Consider the following 26,446-nt stretch of genomic DNA (forward strand, 5'->3'; position numbering starts at 1 on the left):
AGCAAGCACTCTAGATATGTATGGCCAAACCCTGACTGTAATCCTTCCGCCAAACAAAGGAGTCCCCCCCACTCCCCACGCCGACACACACACACTCGCCTCCCCTTTCACTAAGGAAACCACTCCACGGGGCCATCTCCAGGGCCTGCGGCGGGACGCTCACTGCCACTTCGCGCCGTGCTTCACGACCTCTGGAGAAAACGGGTCCGACCTCAACGTGTCCCTCCGCCCCGACCTCATCCCTCGCACCCTCACCCCTAAAGTCTCTCGGCGGCCAGTCACGGTGCTGCGCGCTCTCGCGAGACTCCTCCACGCAGCCCCCCCCCTCGCCTGCGAGGAAGCCTCACGCCGACCCCCACCCCCCCCCGGTAGCGAGCGGCGCATGCGTGGCCCCGCGCCTCCCAGCGCCCCCCGCGCTCCCCGCTGGGCGAGCTGACGAGGCTGCGCGCCAGCTCTTCGCCCCGCGAGGCCTTGCCTCGTCCCGCTGCTTCTTCTCCTCCCCATCCCCAACCCTGGCCGAGGCCCTCGGCAGCCTCGTGTGGAGGAGTCCGGAGTGCCGCGGGCGCTGCTGGGAGCCGCCAAGAGCCCCGTCCCGGCCTCGGACACTCCTGCCCCGCCTGGACACCTGCGGCGGCCTGGACCCGAACCAAAAGCCCTGGGCCGGCCGCGCCTCCGGTGCCTCGCGGACACACCCCCTCCCGCTCCCCGCCTCAGCCCAGCCCGTCCTCAGCCCCTGTGTTCCCTCCCAGCCCAGAGTCCGGTTCTCTTCCCGACCTTGGCCCCTAGAGAAAGAACCTCACGGGAGGGGGCACATCTTGATTGGAGAAGAGGGCGGGTTTGCAGACTTTTGGGGTGGATGCACATTTACCTTTTCAAGATTCTAATAAAAATTTGATTAATCAGCCTGGAGTTCCTTGTTCCAGCTGACGCGCTTTTATCCCCCTCCCGATCCGTATTTCCAAGGGCATTTAAGTAGGGGGCACTCGGAAGCTCCTCTGGGCCCTTCCTTGGAGCTAGACCTGTTGGCCCTGGTTGGATCATGGCTACAGTCCTGAACTCTCAGGTCGACGTGGAAGTTGAGGAGTGCATCATAATGAAAGTGGAAAAGGACTCGGAGTGGGCATCAGAGCCCATTCTGGCGAGATCAGGCAGCACCGAATGTGAGTCCTTTCGTAAATGCTTCCGGCAGTTCTCTTATGAGGACGTGACGGGACCCCACGAAGCTTTCAGTAAACTCTGGGAACTCTGCTGCCGGTGGTTGAAGCCAGAAATGCGGTCCAAGGAGCAGATCCTCGAGCAGCTGGTAATTGAACAGTTTCTCACCATTCTCCCGGAGAAGATTCAGGCTTGGGCACAGAAGCAGTGCCCAGAAAGTGGAGAGGAGGCGGTGGCCCTGGTAGCGCATTTGGAGAAAGAGACCAGAAGACTGAGAAAGAAGGTGAGAGAGGATTTTAAATGAAGGGGATAGGAAAGACAGGCGGGCAGGGCTACGGTGCTGGAAGAAGAGCTCATTATAGAAATAAATGGTACCAAAAAAATCCATAAGCTGAATCCCCCTTAAAAGCAGTTTTTCATAGAAGAGAGAATATGGCCTGTTTGTTCTAATCCTTGGTATAATGTTTCTACCAAAACTATCTAGACAGTATTAGATAGTTAATGCATCACAAGGTTTGTGTTTGGTGGGAGGGGGAGATGTCATGGATACCTGAGAATCCTTTCTAATCCTTTACTCTTCCAGCCATTGTCTTGTGAAGTGCACTTAGTGCCATGGTCCTTGGCAGTCATCCAGTTTAACCACCAGACCGTCATTTCTCAGCGTCCTTGCATGCTGGTATAGTCATTTTCAACACCCTTTTGTCAACTCATGAAATCCTGCAGTGTTTGCCAGGTTTGTGGTTTCACCTCGCACAGGATGTGTTTAGGAGTTGGTTTTATAAGTTTTCAGTCAACTAGTGTTCAGATTAGTTTGTGTGCACTTGATAAATACAGGGTCTTTGTAATAATGACCACCACCCCACCCCACGTGCACAAAAAAAAATGCAAATAAAAAGTGCTCTCCTGTTCCTGAACTCCTATGAGTCCATTTCGGTCCGCAGAGACATCATTCCTTCTCAGTTCTGCTGCCCTTTAGTGCCCTGGTTTACAGGTCTTTTCCTCTACTTTCCATTATGATGTCGACTTTCCTTTGCAGGTCAGTGGCCCCCTACCCTCAGAGAAGCAAGCCCCACCTGGAACTGTGTGGGAAGTAGCTGACTTTGAGCCAGAGCAACTGGAGACCCAGCGCAGGGTTGTTCCTCAGGAAGAAGCTGGAAGCCTCCACTCAGGATACCAGGAACAGCTGAGCCAACAAAGAGAGTATAGGCCTTTACCCAAAAATGGTAAGAAGAATTCAGAGTACACCCAGATCAGAGACCGTGTATCCCTACATAGTATCCCTAAGACTATGGCTTGCTCAGTATAGGTCCCTTTGATATCCATTTGAAAAATAAATTGGATACTTGTAAAGAAATTTTTCATCTGTTTAAAGAGTCAGGAATATGAGTTTACCAAAGTAAATTAGGATCATAAAGATGGAAATTAGGGGAACCTAGATTGTCCAGGGCAGCTTTGAATCTGGTCAGTTGTTTTAAAATCTCTGCTCAACATTCACTTTAGTCATGCCACATGTGTATGTGCTCTCGGCTGACCACAAGCAACTTGAAAAACTGTTGAGAAATGGAAACAAGGTATTTTTATTCCAAAACTTCACACACAAGATAAGGCATCCCAGAATGCTGTATGAGAGGGAGAAATGGTAGTATTTCCTAAACAAGGGATACCATACCTAGCTGCCCTCCATATGGATACAGGAAGTCAGATAGAAGGGAGAGAGCTGTCTCCCAATCCAGTTACCTTTCCATCTCCCAAAATGTGTCTTCACTTCACTTCACTTCATAGGCTAGCAGAGAGATCTGGAAAGAGCCTGTCTAAAGACCTCATTTATTTCTTGTTTGCACCCGCACTGTGATTTTGGGCTGAAAGAGGCAAGCCAACCTGAGTTCATAACCCAGTTCTCCTGTGTTTTATTTTTGTGGACTTAGGTTCTTTCTCAAACTTTCTATCCTCTTATCTGTAAAAGAAAATAGCAAGGTCGTTAATGGGCCATGAAAAATAGCCAGTGCATGCATAATAGTGTTCAATAAGTGCTCATTTATTTTCTCCCATAATGGAAAAAAATATTTTTAAACTTCAGCTATGAGTCAAAACAGCTTCCACTGAAAGAAAAGATTCACAGTGGCACTCTGCTGTAACCAACCCTATATAAAAGAATGTGTTTCAAATATTAGCAGACTCTGAATTGCCCCGTATTTCTTTATATCAGAGCTCCCTTTATCACGTGAGTTAGGTAGCTCCAGTAACTTTAAGTGAGAAACTTGGTGTTATAACAAATACCTATTCATAATGTTTCTGGACATTGCCATCCATGATGATATTTTCAAAAGGATAAAAAAAAAGTCTGTTGAAGACTGAGGAAGGAGGACAGAAATTTGAGGGCTGGATATCTCAGAAAGATAATTAACTGTGAAGGAATGCGATTTCAGCCATAAACTTTTCAAAGACCATGATGTTTTCAAGAAAATTATTTGGGGACTGGTAAGATAACTTAGCGGATAAAAACACTTCCTGCCAAGCCTGATGGTCTGAATTCAGTCCCTAGGGCCCACATGGTGGAAAGAGAGAACCAAGTCCTGAAAGTTTTTGTTCTCTGCCTCCACATACAGACCATGGCACCCACATGCAGACAGACAGACAGAAACACACACACACACACGAATACACATAATTTTAAGTGATTTTTTTTTACTTCTATAGAAAGCAGTAGCAAGCTTCTGAGCTCTGCTCACATGTAAATTACTCTTGAAGGTTTCCCTGTGAGCTCAGTGGAGGACATAGACCATTGAGATTGCTGTATAAAAAGTTCTCTTTTCTCCTGCACTGAGAAGGTTATTTAAGAGCTCGTTATACCCATTGCTGTACGGTTTGCTGTGTTGGCAGGACTTAACTGAGAACTAAGTTCTCAGTTCTTAAACTATTAGTTTATGCTAGGAATGACAAACCAGTAACTTGTACATCAAATAGGACTTGTGTATTTTATCTACAAAGAATTTTTGTTTGGGATTTGGAGTTTTTGTTTTTGCTCTTTGTTCTAAAGATTTGATATCTCACAAAAGTTCCAGGTTTCTGGTGTCCTATTTAGGGTTTCTGTTGCTGTGATAAAACACCATGACAGAAGCAACTCAGAGAGGAAAGGGTTTATTTCATTTCCACTTCACATCAAAGGAAGTCAGGACAGGAACTCAAACAGGACAGGAACCTGGAGGCAGGAGCTGATGCAAAGGCTATGGAGGGGTGCTGCTTACAGGCTTGCTCATCATGGCTTGCTCAGCCTACTTTCTTATCCCATCTATGCCCACCTGCCCAGGGGTAACACTATCCACAGTGGGCTGGACCCTCCAGATCAGTCATCAATCAAGAAAACACCCCACAGGCTTGTCACAGGCCAGTGGGGGCAGGCAGCATTTTCTCAATATACAGGTTCCCTCTTCCCAAATGACTCTAGCTTATGTCAGGTTTAGATAAAAATGAGTCAGCACATCTGGCTTCTCTTGGAAACATCAGAAATACTGAGTCTTCAAGTGTCACAGTCTCATGCTGAAGCACCATCTAGAGCCAGGCATAGGCTGTGCTCTTCAGTGGAGCATGCTCTGTCCAGTTCCCCAGTCCCAGCCTTCTCCTCGTGCACTGTATTACCTGCTTGCTCCAGAAGCATTGAAGTTGTGAGCCCAGCATTAGGATAAGGTAGGTTTGGGCATTGCTCTAAACTCATTGAAAAAAATCATCCATTCCTATCTGTAGATTTTAATATGCTCTCATTTCTTTCTTTCTTTCTTTCTTTCTTCCTTCCTTCCTTCCTTCCTTCCTTCCTTCTTTCTTTTCTTTCTTTCTTTCTTTTTTTGTTTGGAGACAGTGTTTCTCTGTTAGTGTTTTTTGTGTAACAGACTGTCCTGGAACTCATTATGTAAACCATGCTGGTCTCAGACTCGTGGAGATCCACCTGCCTCTGCCTGCCAAGTGCTGGAATTAAAGGTGTGTGCCACCACTGCCCAGCTGTGCTCTCGTTTCTTAAAAGGAGAAGCAGCATGAATTAAAGCACCACAATTCAGACTACTATATACCATAATTGTTTCTTCTCTTTTTCTAGCTCACTCTTCTCTCTGGGTTCCTGTCCCTAGTGATGAATGGAACACTGTAGATCAGGAGGTGACAACCCAGGTAATTTACTCCCAGGTTAATTGTAATTGTCCTCCTCCCTGGCCTTCCTTCTAGGGAATTCAGTCACAGTTATTTCCCATGTTTTTACTAGCCTGCATTGTTTACACTTCTTCCAAAGAGATTTCTCCCTTCATTTCTTTTACAGAAGAGGTTAGACTCAGTCTTCTCAGTAATGAACTCCTTGCTGGACCAGCTCTCTTACGTTATCGCATCCTCATTATTTACCGTATCTTCCACTTACCTCGACACATGACACACATGTTTCCTTTACTCAGTTCTTTAGGGCCCTCCTCTACTTCATCCATGGCTGTTCCTAATTTGTAGCCTTCGCAGTTGTCTTGGTAGTCACTGGTGTCAGTGTTGTTACAGGAACCAGAGAAAGATGTCCACACAATGAGAAGCTTGTCCTACAGAAAGAGTGTACATCAGAGTCCCACTCACAGGGATCTCCATCACGAAATCAGGAAGGAAAGTGCAGGGAGCATGGTTTCCCTGGGTAAGCATTTTTATATTTTAATTCCTACTGGTGATAAATAGTTGTAAATGTTAGTGCTTAAAGCAGTAGTTCTCAACCTGTGAGTCATAGCCCCTTTGGCAAACTTTTGTCTCTAGGTATTTACACTATGATTCATAACAGTAGCAAAATTGCAGTTATAAAATAGCAACAGAAATAATTTTATGGTTGAGGGTCACCACAACATGAGAAATTATATTAAAGGGTCACAGCATTAGGAAAGTTGAAAAACACTGGCTTAAAGAATCTCCACGGATTGTCTACTGTAGTTACTTACCTCTTCCCTTTCCTTATTCATGTACTCTTTCCAAAAAGAACATTATAATAATAGTTACAACACTTAACAGGAGTTGTATATGAATACCATATTTATAGTACAGGAAGTACAAACTTATATCCACCAGCCTAAAGGTCTGTGAAGTCACCAGGTCTTACTACAGTTTGTTTTTATTTAACAATAATGACTTCAACAGCTAACGTAGAGCTGCCTAATGGGTGGATCGAAATCTTAAATATTGAATAAAAAGTGATTTAAATCTAGTAACCTTGATGAATTATTTAAGTAGACAAGTGTGAAGGCATACATGACCACTATAGTGTCACTCTCCAGGCAAGTTTTCAGAGGACTGTCTGCATCTACTTCATAGGAGAGATAAATAGTATTCATTCATGTGTGAGTTTTAATTCAAATGGCAAAGACTAATGAGTAATATCACAACCAGAACCGGGGGAGGGGGGGCAGCTCAGTCAGTAAGTGCTTGGAGGCATGAAGACACAAATTTGGCCCTTAAAGTCCACATTTGAAAAAGTGAGCAGTGGTAGAATGTACTTGTAAACCCATGATGGGGAGGCAGAGACAAGCAGATCCCAAGAGCTCACTAACCAGTCAGTGTAGCCTACCCAACCCAACAATGGTATACTTGATCCCCTAAAATATGAAAAAGGTGAGCAAGCTAGGGGGGTTGCTCAGTTGGTAAAGTGCTTGCTTAAGAACCTGAATTCAATCCTCAGTACCCATGAGAGAGAGGGAGGGAGAGAGAGAACTAGATGTAGTAGTACATTCATATAATCCTGGTCCTAGAAGTGGGGCAGACACAAGTGGATTCCTAGGATTTGTTGGCAAGCTAACCTAGCCTACTAAGTTAGTTACAAGTCAATGAGAGAACTTCTCTGAAAATATAAAATAGAAAACCAGGTGAAATGGCATAGTTCCTAAAACCAGCTCTCAGAGGCAAAAGCAGCCAGATGTTTGAGTCAAGTTACAGGCCAGCCAGAGCTACACAGTGAGACCCTGTCTCAAAAAAAGAAAAGAAAATGACAGTACTTAAGGAATGCCACCTGAGGTTTTCCTCTGACATCTACACATATATACACACAAGTGCTCCTGCACACACATATACAGGGTTGGACTGTACCTGAGGAACAACACCTGGGTTATGCTCAGACACACACACACACATATACACACAGGTTGTTGGTACAAATGTTCACTGATACCAATTTATAACCAATGGATATAGAGCATACATTATAAACACTATAATCCTGTACTGCCTGATGAGTAACTCCAAGCCATACATACGTTTAAATTTTCAGTTTGGGGCTGGAGAGATGGCCTACCAGTTAAAGGTGCTTGCTGCTCTTCGGAAGATGTGTTTGTTACCTAGCACCTACATGGTAGCTCACAGCCATGTGTAACTCCAGTTCTAAGAAGACACTACACATACATGGTATGCATACATACATCTAGGTGTGCATGTGCATGCACACATAAGATTTAAAAACTGAGTCTTTTAAAAAAATTTTAAAAAGTGTTAAGTTTATTGCATTAATTAAAATTCAGTGCAACTAAATTCCTTTGTAGTCATATTTAAGATATTCAGTTGCCATATAGGATGGCACAATTAATGCTACACTCATCATCACAGAAAGTTCTACTAGGCAATATTAAATATAATCGTTGAAGTTCAGAAATTAGGACCAGTGAGATAACTCAGTGAGTAAAGGTATTTGTTGCTGAGATAAGCAATAGGCGTTTCATCCCAAGACCCACATGGTAGAAGAAGAGAACCAACTTCCACAAGGTGTCCTCTGACTTCCATATCCATACTACAGTGCACAGACACTCACATACACACATACATTAATTAATTGAGTCATAAAATAATAAAAAATATAAGTACTGAGATTATAAAATCAACAATATAATAAATGAATAAAGGCAAATCAATAATTATCTTTTGTTTAAAAAAAACAAATTTTAAAAAAATGATCAGTATAAAATAGCACAGCATTGCCAAACAGTGATGGAACACACCTTTAACCTCAGGAGGCAGAGGCAGGCAGATCTCTGAGTTTGGGGCCATCCTGGTTTAAAGAGTGAGTTCCAGGACAGCTACACAGAGAAATGCTGGTTTAAAGAGTGAGTTCCAGGGCTACACAGAGAAATGCTTTCTCAAAAAACGATATGTATCACAAAATTAACAAGGTGGTCCTCAAAGATTATCAGGCACCCTATCTGTTTGCTTTGAGTCACTCATGAAATATGCCATTAGCGAAGAGGGACTATACTTTGAGAATTCCAGTTCAGCCTGTCTCCTTTATTATACAATTTCTTATGAAACGACCCAGGCCCAGAGACACCTGCCCCAATCTTTTATTGTAGATTAATTCGTTATGGACTAAATATGGCCTGTAGATATTTTGGTCTGCATGATATTTTAGTTAAAGTTAGTGTAGAAAAAAATTTACATTTTTTTCTTAGAAATGAGACTTTAGAAACAGTCAGCCCATCCTCCTGCATGGCAGTACTTGACCAAAACTATGCCAAAGGCTCAACTGCCATGGTTCCTGCTCTGGTCGCTCACTGGCTGCTTCACCTTCCTAGAACTTCTGAGTCCTTGAGCCTGTGTGTCTCCTCTCCTACTTCTCTCACATAAGAAGTAAAGAACCAGTCTCCACTCCCAGTGCTTCTCAGAAAGGATGTGATTTGATGGGCTTCTCTAGGAAAATCCTGCAAACTTTCTATGTATGCTATGTGGAGAAGAAAGCTAAAGTCCATTGCATACATACTGGATACTGTGTGGAAAACTGTGCACTAGTCTTTGAACAGATGGTGTTATTCCTCAGGATACAGTGAGGTTAAGAAACTTGCCCTCCAGCCTGGCAGTGGTGGCGCACACCTTTAATCCCAACACTCAGAAGGCAGACACAAGCAGATCTCTGTGAGTTGGAGGCCAGCCTAGTCTACAGAGCTAGTTCTGGGATAGCCAGGGCTACACAAAGAAATCCTGTTTCGAAAAAACAAAAACAAAAAAATGAAAGGAAACTTCCCCCCACCAAAAAGTGAAACAAGCAGTGAGTAAAGCGGCGTGACTGAGATTCCCATTGGAGACACTTGCTCTTCTCTGGACTTAGATCAGCGGGTACAATTTGTTTCATGTTCTTACTGTTCTTATTAATTTTTATTACATTGATAGGATGGGCTTGTTTGGAGTTTTGGTGTAGGAGGTCCTTCTGTTTATGTGTTGCTTTCATTGGTTAATCAATAAAGAAACTGCTTGGCCTGATAGGGCAGAACTTAGGTAGGCGGAGAAGACAGAACTGAATTCTGAGAGGAAGAAAGCACAGAGAGCCACCATGGAGCTGCCAGGTCAGACATGCTGAATCTTTCCCAGTAAGCCACGACCTCGTGGTGACATACAGATTAATAGAAATGGGTTAAATCAAGATATGAGAGTTAGCCAATAAGAGGCTAGAGATAATGGGCCAGGGAGTAATTTAATTAATACAATTTCTGTGTGATTATTGCAGGTGTAAGCTAGCCGGGCAGCCAGGACAAAAAGCAGGCCCTCTTTCCATCAACAGAGTTTTTTAGTTAATGAAATGATTTATTTATTTTCAGTATTCACTAAACATATGTCTGTACCAATTAAAAGTGAACTCTCAGTCATGTGATGGTGGCGCACGCCTTTAATCATAGCACTTGAGAGGCAGAGGAAGGTGGATCTCTGTGAGTTCCATGTCAGCCTGGTCTACAGAACAAACTCCAGGACAGTCAGGGCTTTGGGGGGCAGAGGGAGTGAACTCATTGATTATTTTTCTACTTCATGAAAAAGAAAGTAGATTGTAGTTTCTTTGGTATAGAGAAAGGCGTTTGATGTGACTCAGACCCTGAAGCTAAATTATAAGGTTTCTCTTCCCTCCTCTTAATCTCTTTAAGCAAAACAGTTTCACATTGTTTATTTGATATATCTACACCAAAGTTTTTGTTTGAATATTTGTTTCTTCTGCCAAATTTTTCCAAACTTTTATTGTATAATTGGCAAATAAAACTTTATATAATTAAGATATGAAATTTTATTATTTTATATACATTATGCAGTGATGACCACAATTAACACACCATACCTCACATAGTTAACAGGTATACTTAAAATCTACTCTCAGCAAGTGACAAGTCTGAAGTACACTATTCTAAGCTATGGGCATCACTAGATCCCAGAATGTATCCTGTATATAGCTACAATACGTTCTTTATATGTGCCTGTATTGCCTACTTCAAACCCTGCAGAAACCAGTAGAAACCACTGTTGTATTCCTATATACATTGGGTTTTTTTAAGATTCTACTTAAAGCTCAGATAATATGATAATTGTCTTTCATTATCTGGCTTATTTCACATGATGTAATACACTCTGAGTCCAAGATATCTAAAAATTTTAGATATAGAAAGATCTCATTCTTTCTATAGTTCTCTTTTCTTTTTTCCGTTTTATAGATTTTCACATCCTTTATTATTACTTTTATTTTATGTGTATGAGTATTTTGCCTACGTGTATGCCTATGCATCACCTGTGTGTCTAGTGCTCACTCGGGGAGGAAAGAAGAGAGTATCAGTTACCCTGTAACTGTAACTAGAGGCAGTTGTGAGCTACCTTGTAGGTGCTAAGAATCAAATCCAGGTCCTCTGGAAGAGTAGCCAATGCTCTTAACCACTGAGCCATTTTCAAATATTCTTTATTCATCCATTGATAAAAATTTTTTGTTTATGCCATAATTTTCCTTAGGTTTGTAAATTATGTTCCAGTGAACTCCAGAGTGCTGGTGCCTCAGCTGTAGTTTGGTTTCCTTTACAAATATATCCAGAAGTGAGAGAGCTGGGACACATGACAGTTGTCCCAAGTAATTTTTCAAGTTCATTTTTCAAGTTACATCCATAGTTTTCCACAATGGCTGGACGAGTATACATTCCCACCAACAGTGCATAGGGTTCATTTTCTATATATCCTTACCAGCACTTTCTATCTTATCTTCTTGACGCTAACCATTCTAACAGATGTGAAGTCATACTCATTATGATTTTGATTTGTTCTTTTCTGTTAATTAATGATGTTGAGTGCCTTCTCGTGCACTTGTTGGTCATTTGCATATCAGATTCTTTGCCCATTTTTATCAGCTGTTTTTCTATGAATTATATGGTTCCTTGTACATTTTAAATTTCAACCTTTTACAACATATATGGTTATAAATATTTTCCCTAGACTGAAGGTTATTTCTTTACTTTGTTGATTATTTTTCTTGCTATGCTAAAGCTTTTATTGCCTCTTTTGTTGTTATAGCCAAAAAAAAAATTTCCAAGACTAGGGCCAATTACTTTTTTCCCTATGCTTTCTTTCATCTAGGACTTTTATGGTTGCAGGTCCTATGTTTAGGTCTCATGTATATACATGCATGTGGGGGAATACAGGGTGTTTGTGTACATATAAAGGCCAGTGGCCAATGTCTGGTATCTTCTTCTGTTATTTTCCTCCATACTTTTTGAAACATGGTCCTCACTTGCCTGTTGCCGTGTTCCTTGAAATGGTGGTCATGGACTCTAACCCTCTGGATTGGTGTCCATGGTGCCGGAGCAGTAGCTGAGAGTTTATATCCTGGAGATCCTTCTGCTGGGATTGCAAACACATATCACCAAGCCTGCCTTTTTCATGGATGCTGGGGATCAAACTCAGGTCCTTATGATTATATAGCAAACACTTTACCAACTGAGTGAGCATCCTCTCCAGCCCCATGTGCATTTAATGCATTTCAAGTTAACTCTTGCAAATAGTATAAGATAGAAGTCCAGTTTCACTCTTGTACATGTAGATACTCAGTTTTCTTAGCACCATTCATTGAACATACCTTCCTATTCCCTTATCAAAGATTAGTTGACCATATATGGATGGATTTATTTCAGGGCTGTCTATTCAAGTTTACTTTCTTTGTTTTATGGCAATACCAGATTGTGTGATTAATATAGCTTAATACAAATTCTTTACTTCACTAATAGCCCCAGTTGTGTATTGTGTGCATGCATGCATGGGTGTATGCATGTGTGTGTGTGTGTGTGTGTGTGTGTGTGTGTGTGTGTGTGTGTGTGTTGGGGCACATATATAAGTAAAATGAAAAAAATACTAAGTTAGCTGTGGCGACTCTGGGACTACACCCTAGCACTCAGGAGACTGAGGCAGACGGATTGTTATGAATTTGAAGCCATCAGTGAGTTTCAGGCTAGCCTAATCTACAGTGTGATATAGTGTCATCCAAAAGAAAGAGTCAAAACTAGAGGAATATGTCTTACTGTTGAGAGTATTCCTGAAAGAATTAACTAGACAAAAGCAGTATATACATGAGAGTAAGATAGCATTTCTAGATTTCTGTGCTTAAAGACATCATGTAAATAACTACAGTGTGCATGGTCCTGGCTGAGGAATGCTGAGCTGCAAAAAAAAAAAAAAAAAAAAAAAAATAGTCCAGGAGATGTTTCAACAGGAAATTTGGATGTGTAGTAATGACATCTGTGCCTATTGTGAAATATGTTTCTCTTACTGTAGGAGGCACTGTGTCTACATCTAACAAGATAGCCCAGTTGGAACAGAGAAAGGAACCATGGACTGTAGGTCTACATTCCTCAAATAAGAAGAATAGTGTTCTGAGAAGCAACTACATCAAAGAGAAATCAGTGCATGCTGTTCAAATCCCGGCAAGGAATTCAGGGAAAGTGTGGCGAGAACAGCAGCAGTGGGGTTTAGAAGATGAAAAAATTGCAGGTGTACACTGGAGCTATGAGGAAACCAAGACTTTTCTTGCAATTCTCAAGGAATCTCGCTTTTATGAAACACTCCAGGCTTGTCCCCGAAATAGCCAGGTATATGGTGCTGTGGCTGAATGGTTGCGAGAATGTGGCTTCCTTCGAACACCAGAGCAGTGCCGGACCAAGTTCAAAAGTCTTCAGAAAAGTTATCGAAAAGTGAGAAATGGCCACATGCTAGAACCCTGTGCCTTCTTTGAGGACATGGATGCCTTGTTAAACCCTGCAGCCCGTACTTCATCTACTGATAAGACAAAAGCCGTGATCTCTCTCCCCAGACTAAAGAACATTGGCATTAGTGCTAAAGAACAAGTCAGTTTGGTGGAGGAGGAGGAAGAAGGTGCTGAAGACTCCGATGGTGATGAAGTGGGTATTGAGTTTATACGCAAGTCTGAAATTCGTTCTGCCCCTGTCTTGTTTCAAAACCTAAGTGGTAAGAATTATGCTGTTTTTTTTTCTTGGTGTGAAGATAGAAGTGTTTCCTGTGGAGAAAGTAGTAAATTAGACTAATCCTGGGGAGGGTTATCACACTCAATGCTGCTTTCACTATGATGTTGCCCCACAACTAAAAGGGCACTTGGGTGTTTGTTGCTGTACCTAGCACAGCCTGAGTAACAATTGTGAGAAGCCTGCAAGCTCTTATTCAAGTTAGAGCTAAGCATGCTTTTAAATATTCGGTGATCAGGGTATAGAGATGACTCAGTGGATAAGAGCACAGGCTGCTCTTACAGAGGATCCACATCCAGCTTCCAGTATTCACATGGTAACTCATAACCATTTGTAACTCCAGTTCCAGTGAATCCAACACCCTCTTCTGGCCTCTGGGCACCAGACACACAGATGCAGACTTTCATATATACACATATCATAAATCATATTTATTATATACCTTCCTATGGAAGGAATATCATAAATCATATTTATTATACCTTCCTTTTGAAGGAAGGTAAGTGGAGCTAAAGAGTTCTAAGTTTCTAATATTATTTGAGGATTAGTATAACCAGTTGTATTAGTTTGTAATAGATGAAGGATATCTTATTAGTCCATACAGTATGGCCAGTTACAAAACAGTGTAAAGGATAAGAGGAAATGAAATACAAACTTTATTCTGTCCAATTTAAAAGGCTTGAAAGGAGAGTAAACAAAACACAAAACAATGAGTCACATAAAAGCAATAGGAAGAGCCAGGCCTGGTGGCACACCAGCTATAACCCCAGAATGTGGGAAGCAGAAACAGTAAGAGTTTGAGGCCAGCCTGAACCATATAGCAAAGCCCCTTCTCTAAATAAATAAATACAGAAACAATATGTCTTGGTTACTTTTCTGTTAATCTAAAGAGTTTGTTGGGGCTCACAGTTCCAGGGGATTAGAGTCCATGACCATCATGGCAGGGAACATGGCAGCAGGCAAGCAGTCTTGGTGCTGGAGTTGTAGCTGTGATCTTACATTTTTATCAGCAAGTAGAAAAGGGGGGAGAGACAGGGACAGAGAGAGAACTCTAAGTGGGAAAGGTGTGAACTTCTGAAATCTCAAAGCTTTCCCCCAATGATATGCCTTCTCTAACAAAGCCATACCTCCTAACCCTTCCCAAACAGTTCCACTAACCATGGGGACATTCTTATTCAAACTGCCATATCCTACATCCTGGCCCCCATAAGCTTGTTACCATATAATAAAATGCATTTAGTCCCCATAATCTTTCAGTCTTAAAAGTATTTAAAAGTCCAGAGTCTCTTCTGAGAGTCAAGACAGTCTCTTAATTGGAACCAACTGCAAAATTAAAAAAAAAAGCATGTTACATACTTGCAACATATAATACCACAGAATATATATTACCATTCTTAAAAGGAGGAATGGGAGCATAGTAAGAAAATACTGGACCAACGCAAGACCAAAACCCAGCAGGGCAAACCCCTAGTCTTGTAGTTTTGTGTCCAATGCTAAAAGCCTTTGATGACTTTTCCCTTCCAGCTTTGCTAACTGTAACACACTTCTCTTTTTTGAGCTGGTATCATTCCCTATATGCAGCTCTCCCTGGCAGATATCCCATGACTTTGGTACCTCCAACATCCTGGGGTCTCTAACACAATCCAATCTTCACTTTCACAGCTTCACAAAATGACTTTTCTGCACCTCCATACAAGGACTCCCCTGCCATATGCCTGTCCCTAATGGCTTTCCTTAACTGAGGAAGAAGATTCATAGCCCCTTCACTACTATATCCTTCGTGACTCAAAAGATAGAATCCTGTGGCCGAAGTTGCTGCAAGCTTGGGGTGGAATCCGGCCCTCCTTAAATTACATTTGCATAAGTTTTTTTAAGATTTATTTATTTATTATAAATACAATAGTCTGCCTGCATGTATACCTGCACTCCTGAAGAGGGCACCAGATCTCATTATAGATGGTTGTGAACTCAGGACCTCTGGAAGAACAGTCAGTACTGCTAACCACTGAGCCATCTCTCCAGCCCCTTGCATAAGTTTTGATTTGTTGCTTTCATTTGTTCATAAGCTTTCCTTTGTTTCAGAAGCAGAAAATTCCTTGGCATTTCCTTTTTACAAGCTGGAAGCTTAGCTGAATGGGGTGTTGTCCTGAGGACACTATTTTTTATTTCATTTCACATCGGGCCTGTCTTTAAAGTTCTCATCTCTTAGAACACAAGACTTGGCTCCAGCATTAAATTTCCTGTTGCTTTTCTTCTCCTCAGATTGTACAGTTTGTTTTTCTTTTTGCTCTGCTTGCTCCTTTTCATCATAGACTCACATAAAAGTGATTACTAGTAATCACATGATACAGTAAGTATTAGGCCACCCTGAAATCTCTGCCAATGAATACTCCAAAACTCTTTAGTTAGCCTTACACAGATTCTTAAGACAAGGGCAAAAAGCAGCCACATTCTTTGCAAAAATATCATAATAATAGTTTATAGCCCAGTGGTCTCTAGCTAATAATTGTTCCCTTCTAAAACCTCCTGAATATACAAGCCTCCATGGTATACATAACTTTCAACACACCACTGTTTTCCATGTTCTTACTAGGATAGCCCATTAAACTTCACTTACAGCATTCAACCACTTCCCTAGTCCAAAGTTTTCCACATTTCTTCAAAAAACTACATGGTCAGTCCTATCACATCAGTACCCTGTTCCAAGACTAATCTGGCTTAGTTCCATCAACTGGGATCCAGGCATTCTCTGTGGGAGTCTATGGGAGCCATTCTCATTCTGATAGAAATAAGTGTAAATATATCACTAATTACAAATTCACTGAACCAAGATTAATACATTACCGAAAAAAAAAAAAAAAAAAACTACACACCCCTCATCATAGGAGATGAACCCTCTATAGAAGACAGGCATTAAAGGAGATTAGGCCTGCTGCTGCTAACCTATAATCCCAGCACTCAGGACCTGGCAGGAGGATTGTAAGTTTGAGACCATCTTGAACTACACAGTGAGATCTTGTTCAAAAAAAGAAGAAGAAGAAGAAGAGAAGGAGGAGGAAGAAGAAGAAGGAGGAGGAGGACGAGGAGAAGGAGGAGGAGGAAGAAGAAGAGGAAGAAGGAGGAGGAGGAGGAGGAGGAGGAGGAGGAGGAGGAGGAGGAGGAGGAGGAAGAAGAAGAAGAAGAAGAAGAAGAAGAAGAAGAAGAAGAAGAAGAAGAAGAAGAAGAAGAAGAAGAAGAAGAAGAAGAAGAAGAAGAAGCAGCAGCAGCAGCAGCATACAAACCTACTGTTGAATATTTGGAGACCAAAACACACAAAATTAAACAACCAGTTAATAACTCTTTGACAGTAGCTATATCATGTAACAATACTGGGTTTCAGTTTCCCCCTGTGGAACATATGAGTAAGAACTCACAGGGTTGTTACTGGTGTTCAGCAGGACATAACAAGTAAAGTTAGTCTTAAAAGGCTAAAATGCATCACTCTTATTACTGATGCCTTTCCTAGTTCATTGTAATAAAGGTGATAAGTTCATCAATAAAATGAAAAACTAAGTCAGGCTAGGAAAGCCGGAAGTGTGTTCATGAGGATGTGTGCCTAAATTAAGCAGATCTGCTGACAAATGGAAGGATCGTCATGCATACACAGGTGTTTACAAATCTGAAAACATGAGGATAAGGCTCTTGGGTGTGGTCTCAAGTGTAGGAGTTTATAGATGGAACTGGAAGTATCCAGTAAATATTGAGGCTAGCAACTACTTTTTCCAAAACAAAAAGCATGTTTAACAAACTACTAAGAAACGTTGTATTCTGCTGTCTGTGCCATACAGATTATACTCTGTCTCGAATTAGAAGATTAGATGAGTTATCAGACTTAGAACTACTTACTTGGACATGACTCTGATTCTCAAGGAAAACTAGTAAAAGAATTAGTAGGCGATTTCAGGCTGTTCTTTTGGGGTTGTAATCCAGTGTTCTGAATGAACTACGTGGAAAAGACACTCTAGATGGCTGAGTGCTTCAGTTAGTCTCCATAACAGTGGCAGTGTCGAAGACTACACTTCCTCTTCCAATTAAACTGCTGCTTTTGGGATTTGCCTATTCATTTGAAATCAATATCTGTGCAACTTGAGTCTTTGTAACTAGAAACACGGCATCTCACTTTTTCTAGTTAATCTTTGAATAAAGAATTACAGATTTTTTAAACGTAGACTTTACTGTGTTTTACAAAGTTTGTTTCTGTATATTCCATATTTCCTGTTGCTATTGTAAGACTTTAGTTATAATTTTCTTTGTCCTTGAGAAGTTCATACATGTATGCAATGAAATATGATCATATCCACCCTCCATTTCCTTCCAGCCCCCCCAACTCCCCATCCAAACTTCATGTATTTCTTAAATACCCATCATTTATTTATGAACACACTAAATCCAATAAGTGCTCCCCTTGCGTACGTGAGTATGGGGCCATCCCGTGAAGCATGGGTAACATACCAGTGGGAACACTCAAAAAAGAATAGTTCTTCTTCCTCCAGAAGTTGTCAAGTACTACACACACGCACGCATACACACACACACACACACACACACCTATGCTAGAGTAGAGTTTCTGTAGCCATACCTGTTGTGAGTTCGTGAGTACACTATCATGTCCAAAAGATGGTGTTTCACAGTTTTTCTCCCAGAATAGGGCTTCTCTATCATTTATAGTGTGTGTAATAGAGAAGCTCCAGTCTCTTTATATCTTTAAACTTTATCCTTGAATGACAGGTGTGCACTGGGGCTATGAAGAAACTAAAACTTTTCTTGATATCCTTCGTGAGACTCGGTTTTATGAAGCACTTCAAGCCTGTCACCGGAAGAGCAAATTGTATGGAGTTGTGGCTGAACAGCTTCGAGAGTGTGGCTTTCTCCGGACACCAGAGCAATGCCGGACCAAGTTCAAAAGCCTTCAGAAGAGTTACCGAAAAGTGAAGAATGGCCATGTACTGGAGTCCTGTGCATTTTACAAGGAGATGGATGCCCTCGTTAACTGCCGAACGTCTGCCCTTTCCACCAACACCTCAGAAGAAATCCCACCACTCTCAAGGCAAGAAAGAGGACACATTGAGGTTGAACCCCAGGAGCCTACAATCTGGGAACCTGAAGAGACCTCACAGGAAGCAGTGTTAGAAGATTCTAGTAGCGAGAGAATGAGTGAGGAGGAAATTATAGAAGAGCCAGAATTCCAAGAACCTACAGACATACCTCAAAGCCTAACAGGTAAGGGTTATTGGGGTTTTTGGTCAAAGTGGGGAGAAAATGTGACTTCTTGAAAAACCAGTACACCTGGCACATGGCTCGTGCATGTTTATTCACTCAAATATTTGAATGCCGTTTGCTGTTAGAGAAACGGGAAGTAGAACTGAGTAAAGTGGGTCCTGTTCTTGTGGTCCTTCCCTTCCACGCTACTTATATTCTGTTGACTCAGGTTTGGGGACTTTAGCATTAGTTTCTGTCTTGGTGGTCAGGCAGTGTTTTGTTTCTAGAAGTACTTTAAAGAAGAATGTGAGATTCTACCCTTTAAAAAAACTTGGAGGAGGAAGGTCAGTAAGCTCAAATCAGAAGCATCTCACTGTTGTGTAGTGTACATGAGGAAAAGGATGGGCAGGGACAAGATGAGAAGTTTTGTCCTGGTCCTGAGCTCAGCAGCCTGCTCTTGCCCATCGCCTGTCCTCACTGGCATCTAACTGCCAGCTCAAGCATCAAATGTAGTAAAACCCCACAAGTGCCCTTTAAAGATCAATTTCCGGCCTCCTCACTCAGCATTTACATCCAGGCAAATGATATTACTTGCTAAGTAGACTGTTAATTCTGCCTGCCCCTACTTTTATTGTAATAGATAGCCATTATTCTATTCCATCTTTCTCTGTTTCTTGCCTAGACTATAAAAGTCTCAAACCCTAATTTTCTCAACCATACTTTTTAAGGGGGGAGGGTCCCAAGAGAGAGAGAGAAAGGTCCCAACTGTATCCTAAACTGGTCTAGAATGTATGGTCCTCTTGCCTCTAATTCTTGATTTCTGGGATTGTAGGCATGCGCCATCCTGCCCTGCTTCTCACTCATGTTTTGATTGAACCATCTTTAATCTGGGCTCATCCTATCATTCAAGGCATATGTTCTAGTGTTTTCTCTCTCTATGCTTTCCTGAAACAAAACTTCTTGCTGTGTTCTACATGCTCCGTAAGCTTTCTCATATCTAAGTCATGGTTCATGATCTCTCCCGAACCACCCACACCTTGAACATATTCGGCTCTACACATCTGTGTATCCAAATTCTTTCAACTCCCACACTTTATCTTATGGTACCAAACACTTTGATGTCCTAAAACCAACCTCCCAGGCAGCAGCATGCTCCTAAAGGATGGGAGCTCTGTCTCTGTAGCCACAGGATATGTCAGAATGTGAAGCATTTCACACTGATTTATTGAAGCCAATGCTTCTGCTTTGCCTGAATTAGTTGTAGAGGCCCATTAAGAGGAGCTAATGTCCAGCCAGTTACAGCAGAGCAAGGACTTCGTACATATGCTGTCTGGTGATACTTATATGAGAAATCATAAAGAGTAAATCTAACCAGGTTTTTGGCACACACTTTTAATACCAGTACTCGGGAGACTGAAACAGGCAGATCTCTTGAGTTTGAGACCAGCCTGGTCTACAGAATGAGTTCCAGAACAACCAATGCTACACAGAGAAACCCTGTCTCAGACAGGGTTTATAACTTCTTTAAATGTTATTTATTTATTTTTATTTTGGGGTTTTTTTCCCTCATGTACCACATGTATATGCCTGGTAAACCACAGAAGCTAGAAGAGGGTGCCAGACCCCTGGAACTAGAGTTACAGATAGTTGTGAGCCATAAACCCTATTCATCTGGAAAAACAACCCAAGTCCTTAACTACTGCGTCATATCCCAAGTTCCAACTTCCTTTTTAATAACTGTGAAAAGAATACTGGTGAATATTATTTTTAGATGACTTTCAGAATGTAACCAAATTACCAGTTACTGTCTGAGTCAACTAATAGGTTATAACTTCTCTAAATCCCATAACAATATTGAATCCAATAATAAAACCTCAAAAAGAGTACTAATCAAAAGTAACTTTACTGTAGCTTTTTTATATAAGTTAATGAACTGACTGTTGACTGCCTTCTCTTCCTCACCCATGCCAAAGCTAGTCCTCTAACCAGCAATTTCACTTGAATATGTGGAAGGGAAGTCAGTTGATACCTACGAGTAAGAACAAGATGTTATAGTACGTACTTAATCACAAAGATTTGGGGGAATCAAACCTAGGTTTAGCCCAAGATAGTCAGCTTGTGAAATATTTATAAAAGACAATAATATGTATTTTTAATGCAAAAACTGGTAGCTTTTATTGTGCAAGAAACAACTTGTGCAAAAACTTACATTTCTATACATGGAAACTTGCTGGGTAGCTAATAAAATAGCTACTGTATACATACATTAAAAAAATAAAAATAACTTCACTGCCTGTAGGCTAGCTTCTTACTGATCTTAGCACCACAGAATAGAAATAAAAACTTCTGGAAAAGAGACAAATGTAAGTCCTATGGTGAACGATTAAAGTTCAACTGTTCACTATTCTTACAACTTCCCTACACCTGCCCATGTAACCCTACTTCCTAAAGAATGAAAACCTTGGTAACAGTTCCAAAAATAACCAACAAAATTCAACAAAACTCCTAACACTATAGCAAATAATTCTGAGATCGTTATTATGAAAATAAAAATTTTCTCAAGCTGACCAAAGAACGGAAATCAACATTCTCACTTCTCTAGGAGTGATTCTAGTTCTTCCTGCAAGAACTAAGCTGCTCTTTCTCCCTGTCTTCTTTTTGTTTGAATTCATCCAGAACAGCTTGAAACCTGTTCTTGAGAGCCAAGTTTTCTACTTTCATGATGAGATCCTCCTGGCACTTTGCCCTGTCTTGGGTCTCCTGGAGCTTGCCTTTCATGTTAACAATCTGTTTCTGAATTCCCATATTGGTTGGTTCCTTCATTTTCTTGGTGCTGTTCATCTGACTCATTGAGCTTGTCTTGTAGCTGCCTCTCCAGATCTTCCACGGTGTCAATGATGTTGACATCTTCCTCATCTTCACTGCTGCTGCTGAGGTCATTGAATATCTCTCGAAGCTCATCGTGTTCTAGTGAGTCATGGCCCTGCCTGTGGCCAGACATTCCTGGAGAGGAGATACCGAGGCCTTGATTTTCGGTCTCCTTTGTTTCATCTTCAGCAATTATCTCCCAACGAGTGCTGACAGCTTCAGCATCGGTACTCAGCAACCGCTTCACTTCTTTTTCCACATCGGGAGACTCAATATACTTCTTCTTTGCTGTCTTCCGGAATCTTCTCTTTCTGACATTTTTTAGAGGTAGAGTGATTCCATGGTTCCAAACAAACTTTTTCTCTTTGTCCTTATCTTTTTTCTTGCTTGCTTTGGGATCAGCGGTGGCAACCGGCTCCTCCACAGGAGGGTATAGGTCACCATCTACTGTGGATACAAGCATCTGACAGATATCTGCTGTCTTGTAAAAGGTTTTTTTATCGATGGTTTTCAAGCTTTCCATAACACAAGGCAAATCTACCAATTTTGCGGCCAAGTGCACTTGATCCACCCTGACAATTCCATGCCGCCCGTCAGGGTGTAACTCAATGGTCAGTCTGTCCTTCAAGTTGACGTGTCCAGACTGCACCGCCCTTCTCACAGTTGAGGCATATTCTGGGGGCAATCGTAAGATAAACTGGCTCTCTAGTTCATGAGGCGCATCGTCTTTGCTCTTACTCATCTTTAATTCCTTGGGAGTTACTCCTCCAACAAATGCTTGCTGCTCTAAAAGAGTTCAGCTCAGTCAGCTGGCCAGGTACAGCTTCCCGCTGCCGGAGCAAAGCGGCGGGGGAGCCGTGCATCAGCCTTTTGGTTTCTCCGCGCTTTCGGCCGCCGCAGCCGCACACCGACCTGTGCACCACCAACGAAAGGGCTCAGGTTCCGCGGCGCGAAATCTCGACGGCCGTCGCTCGCAGCAGCGGACTCCGGAGCTCACCGCCTCCGTCCGCCACCCACCTACGCAGAAAACCAATAATGTGTATTTTATAATTTGCATCAAAGTGTCTGGATAGAGACCAGGAAATAGATGGGAATAGAGATGACACTGGATTAGCCATAAATAATAAATCATTGCTAAAGGTAAGTAAATAGTTCATGGGAGTTCTTTATACACATTACACTGTTCATTCTTCTGTTTGTGTGAATTTCCCATAATTAAAAGTTAATAACAAAAACACAGTTAACTAGAGACCAGGATGTTGTTAGAACCAAACTATGTCATTACAAAGCTTCTGGCTCTTCACTATGTCATGCTTCCCATAAAATTCACAGAGAAGTGGAATCTAAGATGTACTTTATAGTGAATGGGGTGTAATGAAAATTTAGCTTTGGAAATATTATAAAGGAGTATTTGTATTATTGTGGTCCCTGAGGTAACCAGAAAAACCAGCTACAAGATCATATGGGGAAAATAGTACCCTAGGCTAGAACCTGGCTAGCTATTGAAGAATTAGAAATATCTTGAGGAATTTGGAGTTGTCCATTAGAGATTATTCAAATAAGGTATAGTGTAATATTTTAGTGTAGATGTGAAAGAAGGAAAATAGAATGGTTTACAACTTCAGAGAGATAAGCCAAGTTGTTGCTGAGTTAATAAGGATAAGATGAGGAATGGTACCTTGAATAGCAATTCAGTTCAAAACAGTTCTGAGAACCAACATGGTAGCAAATGTCATTAGCCTTTTTATAGAACTGAAAGAGGCTAAAGCATAGTGTATCAGTAAGTCACAGTGTGTAGCCATAAACATTAAAGGATCATAACCATTGTAGGCATGATTAACTATTAAATTATTTTTGTTAATGTTGGAGTTTTATGAAATTTTACTATCTTTTCCTTTTCCAGATTTTGAAACTGGAAGTAGTATTAAGGAGGATCCAACACAGGTAATATTTAAGAACAAAGAGCCCCACGGAGCATTAATAGAAAAGTCTAAAAGATTTGTTTTAAATACCAACCCCAGTAGATATTGTAAAAGGGAATACATCTCAGGAAGACAATGGGAAAACCTTCAAGGAATTAGACAGGGAAAACTGATGTCTCAACCTAGAGATATAGGGAAGGCTACTGTGCATCAGAGGCCTTTTGTGGGAAGGAGACCATACAGACTTCTCAAATATGGAGAAAATTTTGGAAGGAGTGCTCGTCTTTTGTGCAGGATGACCCACCAGAAGGAAAACCCTCATAAGTGTGGTGTCTGTGGGAAGTGCTTTGGTAGAAGCAGGAGCCTAATCAGACACCAAAGAATCCACACGGGGGAAAAGCCTTTCAAATGTCTTGACTGTGGGAAAAGCTTTAATGACTCCTCAAATTTTGGAGCCCACCAGAGAATCCACACTGGAGAGAAGCCGTACAGATGCGGGGAGTGTGGGAAAAGCTTCAGTCAGAGCTCAAGTCTTATCATCCATCAGAGAACGCACACTGGAGAGAAGCCCTGTCAGTGTGGAGAGTGTGGGAAGAGCTTCACCAACAGTTCTCACCTCAGTGCCCATTGCAGAGTCCATGCTGGAGAGAATCCCTACAAATGTGGGGACTGTGAGAAGAGCTTCAATAACTGCACAAGATTCCGAGAACACCGGAGAATCCATGCTGGAGAGAAGCCCTATACATGTGCCCAGTGTGGCAAACATTTCAGTAAAAGTTCTTTCCTCACCAAACACCGGGAAGTCCACATGAGAGAAAAACAACTGCCACACTCTCCCTCTGGGTACTCACCAGAGAACCTGCTGAGGGGGAACAGTGATGAATTCAGGAAGACCTTTTGACAATGAGCTCCTTTTTCCACACGCCCGTCAGCCATCTTGCCCTACTCCTCCCATTCTTTGAAGCAGTCTTTACTTAGCTATAAATTGCAGTTCCCAAGACAGGCCTGAGAGTATAAGTAAGCTAAATTATTTCATCTGCCCTCACCTCATGTTCTAACATGCTCAGATTGCCTCTCTCCTATGAGTCTTGACTTTCAGTAGGTGAGAGAATAAGTTTTGTTTTTTTGGGTTTTTTTTTTTTTTTGAGTTGAGAATAAAATTCCCATAAGAATGTTGAGGCTAATGCTATTCTCCAACAACTTTCAAAACTCTTACACGTGGGTGAGAGTTCTTTTCAAATATATGAATGGTGAAACGTTTTATAGTGTTATCACCCATATAAGATCTTAGCAGCAACTTGACAATGGATTTTTATATCTGGGTAGAACTTTTAGGAGTTTGATCAAAACTATATCAGATCAATATTTGTTTTGAGGGTATAAAACAAGAGCAAAAGTTTTATAGCGTCCTTCAGATGTCTGCATTAGAAAGTTGATCCCAATTCCCTGTGTTGCTGCTGAAGTCATGTTGCTAATACCTTGTCCCCCACCAAGAGAAGCACTTACCCTTCATCTCCCTCTCTGTTCCTGAAGACTTAACTCCAGTGGCTGCTGCTTCTCCAGGGACAAGTAATCTTTCATTGTTCATCACAAGTCTATACTTACCTCTTAATTGTTGTAGGTGCTCTAGCCTGACCTTTTTAGACTACCTTGACCCACTCAGATGGGAGAGGATGCATGGTAGTGCTGTCTCATTAAGAGAAAATCAGACTTCAGAGTCTAGTTCTACCCTATCAGTTCTCAGACTATAAGACCTATTGATAAGCTAGCATATTGTAAACTGCCTAGCTCTACATTTCAGTGTCATATAATAGTATTTCTGAAAGTTTAAGATTGTAAGGAAGAAGGATGTGAGACCTGAAATATTTAATGGACTATTTAGGCCTGCTTTAAATCAAAGAGCTACTACCTCAGTCCAGACTACATTTCCAGGGTTGACGTCACACATACTAGCCTCTGGTTCGGAAGCTTCTAGTTCCTGTTATTAGGATCATAAACCTGACTAGAGAGTCCTAAATCATTCCACAGCTCTGTGGTTCACTCAGTGAAGGTAGAGCTGTTTATAAAGTTCCACTTCAGAGAATCACCTTATTTTCCCCATTTCCCTCCTCATCTGGGGGAAATGTCTTTGATAACCCCTGGCATTAGTCAGCTAAATATTGTCAGAAAGTTTCTGGTGGGTAAATAGTTAACTCATAGAATTACAGATGAAATTCAAGAATTTGATCTTCGGGGCTGGAGAGATGGCTCAGAGGTTAAGAGCATTGCCTGCTCTTCCAAAGGTCCTGAGTTCAATTCCCAGCAACCACATGGTGGCTCACAACCATCTGTAATGAGGTCTGGTGCCCTCTTCTGGCCTGCAGGCATAGACACAGACAGAATATTGTATACGTAATAAATAAATAAATATTTAAAAAAAAAAAAAAAAGAATTTGATCTTCCCAAACCAGTTACTTGAAGATGAGGCCTATAGCATTCATACCTTTAATACATAGGTAACCCAGTGTAGCTTTGCTTTGGGGGAGGAAGAAGTCCCAAGTATAGTAGAAGGAGAACCATAGTCAGGGCTCTTGCTAGGTTGTGCTCCTGTCAGATGCTCTCTTGTTTGAAAACATCTAGAGATGATATTTTTGTGAGTATATTTGAATCTTTTGAGACCCATTCAGCAAAGTATCAAAGAAGGTAGACACTAGAAAGAAAAGCACTTTATGGTGTCAACATAGGATGTAGCCTGTTGGAAGGCAAGTGACTCAGGCAAATGCTGGTAAATGTTTGTGATGTGTGTTTTTGGAAATGTTATAATTGTTGACATCTCAGTAGCTTATTTGCTGTGTATTGTCTGAATTAGAGACTTCTAATGGTACATGCAGCTTCATGTTGGTGCTCTGCCTAGACCAGTAAGATTGTGTGGTGCCAGTAGGCTTGTGCTTATAATTGTGTAGATGTTCTGGAATTCCAGCTCTAGAAAAGATGCACATTAGTATAAATTGCCACTTAGTAACATGTACACAG

General features: G+C 41.5%; 1 protein-coding gene and 1 pseudogene across 1 annotated transcript; one reads left to right on the forward strand and one right to left on the reverse strand.

Moving 5' to 3' along the window:
• The first annotated feature begins 455 nt into the window (after positions 1 to 455).
• Positions 456 to 25,956, forward strand: Zkscan2 (zinc finger with KRAB and SCAN domains 2). Its single transcript, XM_057779722.1, has 7 exons — positions 456 to 1,438; positions 2,192 to 2,378; positions 5,243 to 5,313; positions 5,683 to 5,809; positions 12,703 to 13,392; positions 18,174 to 18,665; positions 23,416 to 25,956. The coding sequence occupies exons 1-7, from the start codon at positions 1,040 to 1,042 to the stop codon at positions 24,333 to 24,335; spliced, it is 2,886 nt and encodes a 961-aa protein (XP_057635705.1). The 5' UTR covers positions 456 to 1,039; the 3' UTR covers positions 24,336 to 25,956.
• On the reverse strand, positions 20,801 to 22,517 carry LOC130880606 (transcription initiation factor TFIID subunit 7-like; annotated as a pseudogene).
• Positions 25,957 to 26,446: the final 490 nt, after the last annotated feature.

The sequence above is a fragment of the Chionomys nivalis genome, chromosome 8 (assembly GCF_950005125.1).
Source record: "Chionomys nivalis chromosome 8, mChiNiv1.1, whole genome shotgun sequence".
Lineage (NCBI taxonomy): Eukaryota > Metazoa > Chordata > Mammalia > Rodentia > Cricetidae > Chionomys > Chionomys nivalis.

What these genes read in the sequence shown, in the direction of transcription:
- Zkscan2 (XM_057779722.1), top strand. Translation starts at nt 1,040, where the DNA reads ATGGCTACAGTCCTGAACTCTCAGGTCGACGTGGAAGTTGAGGAGTGC. An exon ending in TAGGCCTTTACCCAAAAATG is followed by an intron (nt 2,379 to 5,242) that starts GTAAGAAGAATT and finishes CTCTTTTTCTAG; the next exon opens with CTCACTCTTCTCTCTGGGTT. An exon ending in ATCAGGAGGTGACAACCCAG is followed by an intron (nt 5,314 to 5,682) that starts GTAATTTACTCC and finishes GTGTTGTTACAG; the next exon opens with GAACCAGAGAAAGATGTCCA.